At 37.5% G+C, this 10687-nt stretch overlaps 1 protein-coding gene across 1 annotated transcript; it reads right to left on the bottom strand.

The window, feature by feature from the left end:
- Window positions 1-1390: 1390 nt before the first annotated feature.
- NPQ6 (YCF20-like protein (DUF565)) lies at window positions 1391-3528 on the bottom strand. Its single transcript, XM_068465101.2, has 2 exons — window positions 3386-3528; window positions 1391-2167 (listed from the first exon to the last, which is right to left on the bottom strand). Exon 2 carries the CDS (start codon window positions 2116-2118, stop codon window positions 1651-1653), a length of 468 nt encoding a protein of 155 aa, XP_068321202.2. The 5' UTR covers window positions 2119-2167; window positions 3386-3528; the 3' UTR covers window positions 1391-1650.
- Between the last annotated feature and the right edge of the window lie 7159 nt (window positions 3529-10687).

Below are 10687 nucleotides of genomic sequence, written 5' to 3'. Positions count from 1 at the left end.
GCGGTGGCTGTAAGGTGGTGGGTTGCTTCCACGAAGCCCAGTCCTCAACCACCAGCCTGTTCAGTTCCGCCTAACCCGCAAACCACCAGCCTGCACACACCTAACCTGCAACCCAGACCGACTCGCGTTCTCATGAAACCACTGCTCTCAAATCCCAGCCCACCGCTGCCATGTACCATCTCGCACCAGGCCACCATGATTCCCGAACCTCCATGCCTAACCAACCGTTCATGCACCTAAACCTAGATTTGTTTCCGCCTGCCACAGTTACTGACCATCGTGTTTGAAGCAAACCCAAAATAAAAATATAAAAATAAATAAATAAATAAAGGAAAAAGGAAAAAAAAATGGGACCCACTTATGTGCCACATCAGCACATAACAAATTTTTTTACAAAATTGTAACAGAATGACTACATTGATTTATGACATCTATTTTTAAAAACTACATTGATTGATTTTTAATTTTACAGATCATCTTAATAAGGTGGATCAATTGCAATGACCATTTGTGATAAAAACCTAAATACAAAATCATGATTGGATTAGTAATTTGGAATTTCAATCCTGTGATAAAGGTAATGTTATTGACAAAAAAAAAAAAAAGTATGATATGCTTGTCTCTTGCACTCAAATTCGATCCCTATAAAAAGTCATTAGGGACGAAATTCGGCCAATCAATACAGACATGATTGATGATGGTAAAGAGGCAAACAAGTTTATGGAAGCTTTGGCTGTTTTCATAAAAGTGCGTTTTTTGTGCAAGTTTGACGTACTCGAGCACTCATTCCAAATCACCAGTCAACCCCAACACCTCATTGACGTGTTGAGTTAATTTTGTAACAATTTGGTTTTTTATCTTCTTTTATTTAGGCTTTCACAATTCACAAGCTCTTACTTTCAATTATCAAATTGAATAAATCAAATAAAAATAATATATTTGATTAAATATGAATGTTTAAAAAAAAGAAAATAGCGTGTTTATCATCTCTCCTTTTTTATTCGTGTACGAAGCATTTATCTTTTTGCAGTAGTTCTTTATACTATTAAAATACAGCCCATGTTTGGTTTTCGCAAATTGGTTTCTTCCAATTAGGAGAAAGTAGTTTTGATTGATTGCAAAACCACTACTTTTTGGGTTGAAACTGCAATTAGGTGTGATTACTGTATAATTTATTCATATTCTAATATCTTAGAAACTCTTTAGTATTTTAATGATCAATCACTTAATTGCATGATTAAAAAAAAAGGTCTGCAAATAATGCAAGTCATAGGTTCGATTTTTGCCAAAAACAAACTTCAACCACATTATTACTAGCTTATTGCGAAGTTAAGCCCACCCACTTCCTCTTAATTTAAATAATATCGTTTATTAAAAAAAAATGCAACGGTTAGTGGAACATCACATTGAATGTAGTATGCATAAACAAAACTCCAGCTTATCGTGAACAGTGTTTCCTTTCCGGGAAGCAAAGGGAGCTGTCTGGAATCAAATCCAAAGACAAATCTGCATACAGTGAAAAGCAAATAAATACACTGGGAAATTTATCTTTTACTCTATACCACTATCAAACACAGAGAACTTTACATAGGCCAAATCAACGGGGCTTCATCACGACGACAAATTACTTTTATTGTTTCCAATAAGCCATTAACTGGCTAGCTTAAACGCATCGATGAACAGGCCATAAGTGAATCCCATTTTGAAATTGTTGAGAAGAGCGATGGGGAATGTTACTTTTGGTCGGCTGTAATAAAATTTTGTCACATACTCTGTCAAGAGAACACACACTACTGCAGCAATAACATCGTTGACTCCTAAAGCTCCAAATGACAAAGATATCGTTTGTGCCACATAAAAGCCACCCAACAAAGAGATTCCACCGAAGAGAGCCCTGCGAGATGGACTTCTAAAATAGTTCCTCGAGAGTTCTGGCACAGTTCTGATGATATCAACTAGTCTTCGAGACCCTCCACCCTCTTGAACAGCTCGGACACGAAAAAACCCAGGTGAGGATCTCACAGTAGAGACTCCATATTTCCCGGTAGAAACTCTGGTTTGAGGACTCAAGCCAAATTTGTAAAGGCCTGTAGTGGCCAAACTCAAAGAATGTGACATTTGCCTATTCAATATCAACTATCGAAACCAACCAGAATGCTTGCCCGTCCTGGAAAAATGAAATGGAAGCAACAATTAACAAGGAAACCAGGCAGAAACATAAGCAAGTCATGCAAGAAGAAACGAAAAACAAATTCAGAGCAGAGCACAAAAAGAGAATATCTGTTAGTTGTTAGCGACAGTACAAGGACTCCAATGTGACTATCCCACCTCATTTGTTTTTTCAACATTTTTCACAAACAAAAAAATCCTTACGACCAATTAGTAAGTATTATAATGTTTGTATGACATTAGCTTCTCTTATTCACTCAAAATTATTGAATGTTGTCATGTACATTATACTGATCTTTTGGGAACATGATTGCAGAGAGTCCAACTCCAACTCCAACTCCAACTCCAACTCCACTTGTCCGTATATGCCATAACCTCATGCATTCTTCAAACCACCCTATAAATGACATGACAACTTTTCCACGAAACATCAGGACAATCGGTAAGGTGTGTAGGTTCACCATAAGAATATGGTTCTCAACAATGTCTCCACCTGGTGGATTGTTCGTAGCTTCATATACTCTAATAAACCAAAGAAAATGTGTTCTCAAACTCAAATTACCTAATTCCATCTATAACTGCAAGAGACCAAAAGTGGGGTAAAGAACCTTGATCCATTTACAGGACTTCATGTTCACATACCCAACTAACATATGAAATAGAGAAGTTGGCCTCCCACTATCATTCTGAAAACTAATGTTTCCGACAACATACAAACCATTTCATCTCAGAAGCAAGAGATGATACATAAACAGGTCATTGCTATATGCATAACCATTATACATATGCTCCATTTGGATGGTGTCAAAATGCAATACAACAAAAACTAGAAAGTATCTTGGGTTGCAATACCGAAATGAAAAAGAAAATCAGTCTTGCACAATAATCTCTACTTGTCGAGTCCTTAAGTTGTCAATAAATACACAAACAACATAGAAGATGCTTACCCAAAAGCAACAAACATTTCAACTTTGTTTACCTTAGCATGCTAATCAACTAAATTTCAAATACCCAATAATAAAATGCTGAAATTATTGACAACCCATCAGAGATTTCACAATTCCAATTCATGGTCCGTTTAATTTCCAAGGATTTGGCATTGCAGTAGGACCTGATTCCTTGCAACGCCGAATCCAAATGCACCCCAATGTATTGGGGCAGAGCTCAAAATTTTCAAATTTCATACAGCAGATGGTTTTGAAGGAAGTCCACTTACCCAAGATACCTCCTTTCAATCTCAGCGACGGCGATGGGAAGCCTGAAGCCGCTCAAAAGGGATAGTTCTCGCGGAAAAGCCCTAACCCAATAAATTGCGATTTCGCTCTGGCTCTCTCTCTCTCTCTGCTCATACAACTAAGGAGGACCACTGCTCATGACTGTGATACGATATGGAGATGGTCGGCAGAGCACGACGCCCTGCAACCGCAGCCTCAGTTGTAGATTTCGGTTTGCCTCAGTTGTAGATTTCGGGCTCATCTTATCGATAGTGTAAAAGCGAGTGTCGCTTAGCGCCCAAAAAAGAAAAAGAAAAAGAAAAAGAATAAATGCACTGCACATGTTTTTTATTTTTTTTTGGTAAATTACAAAAAATTATTTCATCTATTGGTCCGACGACACTTTCATACCTCATCTTACGAATTTGTGCCAATATCAGATCTCCGTCAGTTTTTATAATACTTTTTCTTCGGTTAAATGCTGAGGTGTCCAGAGACGGAACTTATTAATCCAACTGGATTAAAAAATAATAAAATATTTTTTTAATAATAAAATATTCAAAAATTAAAAAAATTAAAAAACTAAAAAAAAAAAAATGGCCTAAGGGATCTGACCTTCCCTTCCACCCACACCAACCCTTTTTCTTCTTCTCTTTGACAGCCACCAAACTCTTCCCCGTCCCCCCAACCTTCCTCCACCACCCTCTTTCTTTTCTCTCTCTCCTCTCTCTAGGATGCGGTCTCCTTCCTCCGTCCCTCTCCCCACTCGCACTCATCCTTCCCTCACCACCACCTCCCAACCCAACCTTCCTTCACCACCCCATCGCCGCCTCTCTTCCTCTATCTTCACCACCCCACTGAAGAAACCAAAAAAACCAAGCCCTCACCCAGATCCCACACCAAAAATAAAGAAGATAAAAAATACCAAACCCACACCCAGATCACCTTCCCCTCCTACACACCCATCACCCTCCTACCTTCTCTCCACCCAATCCCTCATCCGACCTCTCTCCTCCTCTTGACCTCTCGATTTCCTCCTCCTCTCGGCTGTCAAAACCTTCCTCTCCTTCCCACCTCCGCTCTCTTCGCCTTTAGAGCCTTCTTCTCCTCCCTCTCTCCGCTGCTCTCCTCCTCGGCGCCAGTGGTTGCAAAGAGAAGAGGGAGTTAGAGTGGGAGAGAGATGCGGGATAAGATAAAGAGAAGAGAGAGCGAAGGGTTGGTGCGGGTGGAAGAAAGGAAGGCCCGCATCCCTAGGCCTTTTCTATTTGTTTAGTTTTTTAATTTTTTAATTTTTTAATATTTAATTATTAAAAATATATTTTATTATTTTTTAATCCACTTGGATTAATGAGTGGGTGACGTCTCTGGCCACGTCAGCATTTAACAGAAAAACTGACGAAGGTCTGACATTGGCACAAATTCGTAAGATGAGGTATGACATTGTCATTTTTAAAAGTTAAGGTATGAAAGTGTCGTTAGACCAATAGTTAAGGTAATTTTTTGTCATTTACCCTTTTTTTTCCAAAAGTTTTCTTTTTTCCTTTTTGCCTTTTCAAATTATGAAAAGAAATAATCAAATGAAATGCAATTTGATCCTTTGCATTTTTAAAAGGGTAAATGAATAATTTAAACTACATATTAATAAAAACATGTTTGTCAACTAAAAAATCAATAAAATTACTATTATATCATTTTATACTTAATTGAAAGAAAATATTAGAAATGAAAAAAATTAAACTTTATAGTAATTTTGCACAGACAAATTTTTGTTCTTTTTCTCCTAAACTTCACAACCATGTCATTCTATCAATACCTAAGGCCATCTCTAATTGAAGGAGGACCAGATGACTCGTTTTAGCCCTATAGCCTTCTAAGATATTAATATTTTAATGAACGGTGCCATGCCATATGTATTACCATCTCCAACCAAGGGGCTAGAGGATCATAGGCTAAACATAGCCCTTTGACAAAAAATCATCTCCAACCGAGGAGGCCAAAGGGTCATAGGGTCAAACATAATTTATTATTTTAATTGAATTAATGTGGTTACTTAAATTAAACTACCTCAATCATTTTTCGAGATAGAATGTCAAGAATTTTTCGAGTTGGAATCTCAATAATTTTACGTCTCAGATTTCGAGTGTCACATGTCGATCTGTGAGTAACTTTGCAGAATTCTTGTGGATAAGGAATCACAATAATTTTACGTCTCGAATTTCAAGTGTCACGTGTCAATCTGTGAGTAACTTTGCAGATTTCTTGTCGATATGTAATCTCAATAATTTTTCGGATAGGATTTCGAGTGTCACGTGTCGAGATATAATTGGTTATGGATATTTTAGATAGTATTTTAATCTACATGACACTTCTTATCTTCAGCTTCCAATGTCCATATATAGGGTGGATATTGGCATATAATTCGCACACCTTCAGCTTTGCCCTATCCAATATCTCTTACAATTCAATCTCTTTCAATTCAAGTTTGCAATGAATTCCAACTTTGGATCCTCTTCGGATTCCAACTGGGGGTCCTTATCCAATTCCAAATTGGAAGATAAATAGGAGTAGATGAGATGAAAAGATGAGGAGTCCGATGAAGAAAATGAAGCATGATGCAATACATCATATATGGCAGTAATGGCTAGGGTCATGCGTGTGAGGCAACTGAAGAACAACCTCAATGGGGTGGCTCTATTGCTGGTCGCAATTACAAGCCATGAAATAGAAAGATGACGCATCAGAATCTGATGAACAACTACTTAAACCCCAACTCGATGTACAACGAAGAGGATTTCAGACCTCAGTTTGGGATGAGGCGTCATGTTGTCGAGCGTTTACTTCATGATGTCCAACATGTAAATCCATATTTTCAATATAAACTGGACAGAGCAGGGCGCCATGGTTTCTCACCTCATCAGAAGGCTACTATTGCACTCCGAATGTTGGCATATGCCTCCTTAGCTGATGCGATAAATGATACATATGGTATGTTTGAGTCTACATGCCTTGATAATCTTGTTGAATTATGTGACACGGTTGTTCAGCTTTACAAAGAAGAGTACCTCTGTGGTTTTTCGTGGATGATAGGGTTATTAGATTGCATGCATTGGCAGTGGAAGAATTATCCCACCGGATGGTAAGGAGGCTTTAGCGAAAGATCGAGAAAGTCAACTATTATGTTAAAGGCGGTTGCATCATTTGACACATGGATCTGGCATGCTTTCTTTGGAGTCTCAGGATCCCAAAACGATATTATAGTTCTTGGGTGTTCACCCCTCTTCAATAACCTTATAGAGGGTAAATCACCTCAACTTGACTACTATGTCAATAGGCGTCAGTACAACATGGGGTATTACTTGGCAGATGACATTTACCCAAAGTGGGCAACATTTGTCCAAGCAACTACAAACCCTGCATATGACGCCGAAAGGTGTTTTACCTTACACTTAGAGGCATACTGGAAAGATGTCATGCGGATGACGCCGAAATTTGTTTTACCTTACACCAAGAGGCATACTGGAAAGATGTTGAGAGAGATTTCGGTATTCTACAAGCACGGTGGAAGATCATTAAGGAACCGGCAAGAGGGTGGAGTCGAGAAAATTTGAACTCCATCATGATGTCGTGCATCATATTACATAACATGATTATGGATGATGAGCGAGATGAGTATATTGATGAAAATTTGAACTCCAAATATGTAAAGAAGGGCTCGTGCAAAGATATATGATGGGCCTAATTTGCCTTTGAATCCAAGAACTAGTAATATCTCTTTAAATGAGTACATGAGGCATCATAGGATGATACATTCGCATGCCACAAACAAGTACCTACAACAAGATCTTGTTGCACATCTTTGGGCCAAAAAAAGCATGGAGTAGGCGTTTAAGTTTTATGTTGTTAAATGTTTTTTTTAATGTTGTTTAAGTTTCATGTTGTTAAATGTTTTTTTTTAATGTTGTTTAAGTTTTATGTTGTTTAATGCTACTTAATGTTATTTAATGGCTTAGGTAGTTATAGAAAAAAATAGAATTGAAAAAAAAAAAAAAAATATATATATATATATATATATATATTCAAATATAACGGCTAGCTGACGTCAGTAAGTAGTCATTGGGATTGAAATTGCTGGACCGGCCGGGGCTAGTTGGGTTGGGCCAACCGGTTGGCTCGATTCTCCTTTTGTGGCGCAATGGGGCCCACGAACCATTTGGCCTAACCTTTGGTTTTAGACAGTTTTCGTGTCATTTAGGGATATTTTTGGCCCTATGGCCCTCTGGCTAGATCAGTTAGAGATAGCCACTCACACTCTCTCTCTCATTTGCACCCACGTCTACTTTTTCCCATTTTTTTCTAACTTCCCCAATCCACTAATTTTTTTTACAAATTAAATTCAGGCCTTTTTAAAATTTTGAATCACACACATAATGTGTGTACTATATCTAGTTGACATACCCTGACCGGAGTCGAGGCATGATGGCCGACACCCGAAGGTGACGTAGCCAAAATAAAGGTGATGTATAAAATATGGATAAATTTAAACCAAAGCTAGAATTTATTTAAACTAATAAAGAGAGTGCGCAGTAGTAGGAAGAACCCATAAAACATAAGTAGTTAGAGCATAGATGACAGTACGACATAAGTAGAGCAGTCAAATCTAGTTAAGTTACTTATTACACAACTGGAAATAAGCTCCTACATTTATTTGAGGGAATGTCAGAATTGCCAAAGATCCCTCGTACACCACAGAAGATTCAGCGATGGGGCGAAAAACAGAAGGTGTGAGTGGGCAAAAACAAAGGCTTATGAAACACATTTATTTTCTGAACATACTAACCCTTCGCCGTAAAACAAGTATAGTTTCTAGAAAATAATACTACATATAAGTATGAAATCAAAGGTAATTCAACAATAATTCAAGAAACACACAGATCATAATATCTCAACCATGGCGTAAGGAAATCAAGTGCTCATCAATCTATGCTAACTCATGAGTTCATGTAGAGGAATTCTGACATGAACAAGTGTGAGTGTAATTATAATATACGCTCTAGTACTACAATCACGTGAAGACTGACGCTAGGCGCATCACATACGAGTCACTATTGCCTATTGCAACTAGGACATGACTGACACCTACAATGGATCCAAGTGAGTATGCGGTGCGATGTGAACATACACGTGAAGCCTGGCTTTGACCCGGGGCGAGTACTACACCGGTGCAAGCATGCATGATGAGTAGGTAAATGTATATGAACATGCCATGACAATTTATAAATCTCAACAATATAATAGCACTTTTAAAATGAAATAAAATATGGCATGATAGGCATGATATTAATCCAAAAGTATTTGTTGAAACTATAAAACTTTATATATAATATATAAAAACAAATGCCCACTCACAGATACGTAGTCGGATCGTAGCCTCCGAGCCTTACTTGACCTCGTACCTTCTCGGGATAATTCTCTTCTATATGTGAAACAACTATAGTAATTAATTAATTAGGACAAACACCAAAAGGCTAGGAAAATTCCCCATAGTTTGCTCAAACGGAGGGTTTAAATATACAAAAATATTCTACGCGACGTCACGGACCTCTACACATCAACCACGTATCGCCACGAAGCGGTACACGCCCTCACGCGCATTCACGCGCTGCCAGCTTGCGACTACATGCGCTGCCGCGCACTTGCACGTACTGGCAGGTCCCAGTGGAATATTCTGTCGAATTTGACGGAATAGTCCATTAAATCTAACAGTGTTACCTTAACGGTGTTATAAACGGCGTGAGAATATTCTGTCAACTTTAATAGAATATTCTCCTTCTCCAATTTCCCGGTCACTGTCGGTCGCCACCGCCTGGTTCGCCAAAATCTGGAAATGGTCAAATTTTTGTAAAAACTTTAAAACTTCATATATTCCTCATTTCTTAATCATTTTCGACGTACTTTATATGGAAATGAAGCTTGGGAAGAGAAGAACAAGTTTGTACTTTTTGAAAGTCCAAAAAATGGACGAAAATGAATTGAAAATGGCTTGAAGATCTTGGTCCTAATTCTAACGTCCCAAAGCCACATGTCTACACGTTGGCTTGACTTCAAACTTAGGCTAGGGACTCTAGAGAGTTGTGTAGTTGCTTCTAAACCTTCCAAAACCTTGCAACTCAAACGAAAAATAGCCGGAGAACTTACACCCGAGTCAAAGGTTCAAGTTGAAAGCTCAAAACTCGGTCATTTTAGAATTGGCTCGTACGAATGGACTCGTGGGGATGAGAGGAGTACGATATTGGTGATTTGAAGTTCGATCTATGATGTTTGATGATGGTTCTTAGTTGTTGCAAAGAGAAGAGAAACACGACATGAAAGAGAGAGAGAAGGAGAAGAAGAGAGAGAGGCATAATGTTTTTGATTGGACAAGAGAGAAAGGGTTTCTGATTGGGTGAAAAAGTAATGGAAGAAAACTGATTGGTGGTGAGATAAGGTCATGAGACCGGTTTTTAAAATGGGAAGAATTCAGATTTTGTACAATTTAAAAGTATACAAAATGTGGCTCACCTTATCAAAAACAGTGTTTCCAACACTAAAATAATTAACACACACGTGTACAATTTTACTCATTGTTAACATACTTTAACTAAACGTAACTTTTTCGTTACAAATCCAATTCGACTCTAACTTGTGCTCACGCATTCATAACAATGAGTACTATTTAATTATGATAATAGAAAAAATCAATTAAAAGTCGAATAACAACGTCCACGTCAGGTTCGACTTTGCCAACAAGGGCATAATCATCATTTTACACACTCAGGAATGAAATTACATGAAAAATTAGGGACGGATCGTCACACTAGTGATTAAAAGAAATAACAATCATAGTTTAGAGTAAATAATATCATTTTGTTAAAAAGAAGAAAACATAGTTTAGTGTTATAAAATAAGTGAGCTAGAATTTTCTTAGTTCAAATGCTCATGGGCGCAAAAAATAATTTGAATAAATTCTTAATTTATTTGATACACATATACAAGTAAAATCCATTTCTTTTTTTATATATTCAACCATGACATTTTTCAAATCCTTCTCTATACTCACAACCATACACATACACTCCAATCCATCCCTTAAAAGGTTTTCTAAACTCTTCCCAAGCCATCAAGTTAGATTACTTAGTTTCTTTGTTGAATTACGAATCTATGTTTTTCTCAATTAAATTAGTGTAGGTATCAACGGTGTTGAATTATGAATCAAAAATTTTAAAATCCTTATCTTAATATTCCATTATTTCTCTAATCCTTCTCCA

This window comes from Pyrus communis, chromosome 5, assembly GCF_041283825.1.
Source record: "Pyrus communis isolate YQ-2024b chromosome 5, ASM4128382v1, whole genome shotgun sequence".
NCBI lineage: Eukaryota > Viridiplantae > Streptophyta > Magnoliopsida > Rosales > Rosaceae > Pyrus > Pyrus communis.
The sequence above is the reverse complement of the archived record's forward strand: the minus strand, read 5'-3'. Positions and strand labels throughout refer to the sequence as shown.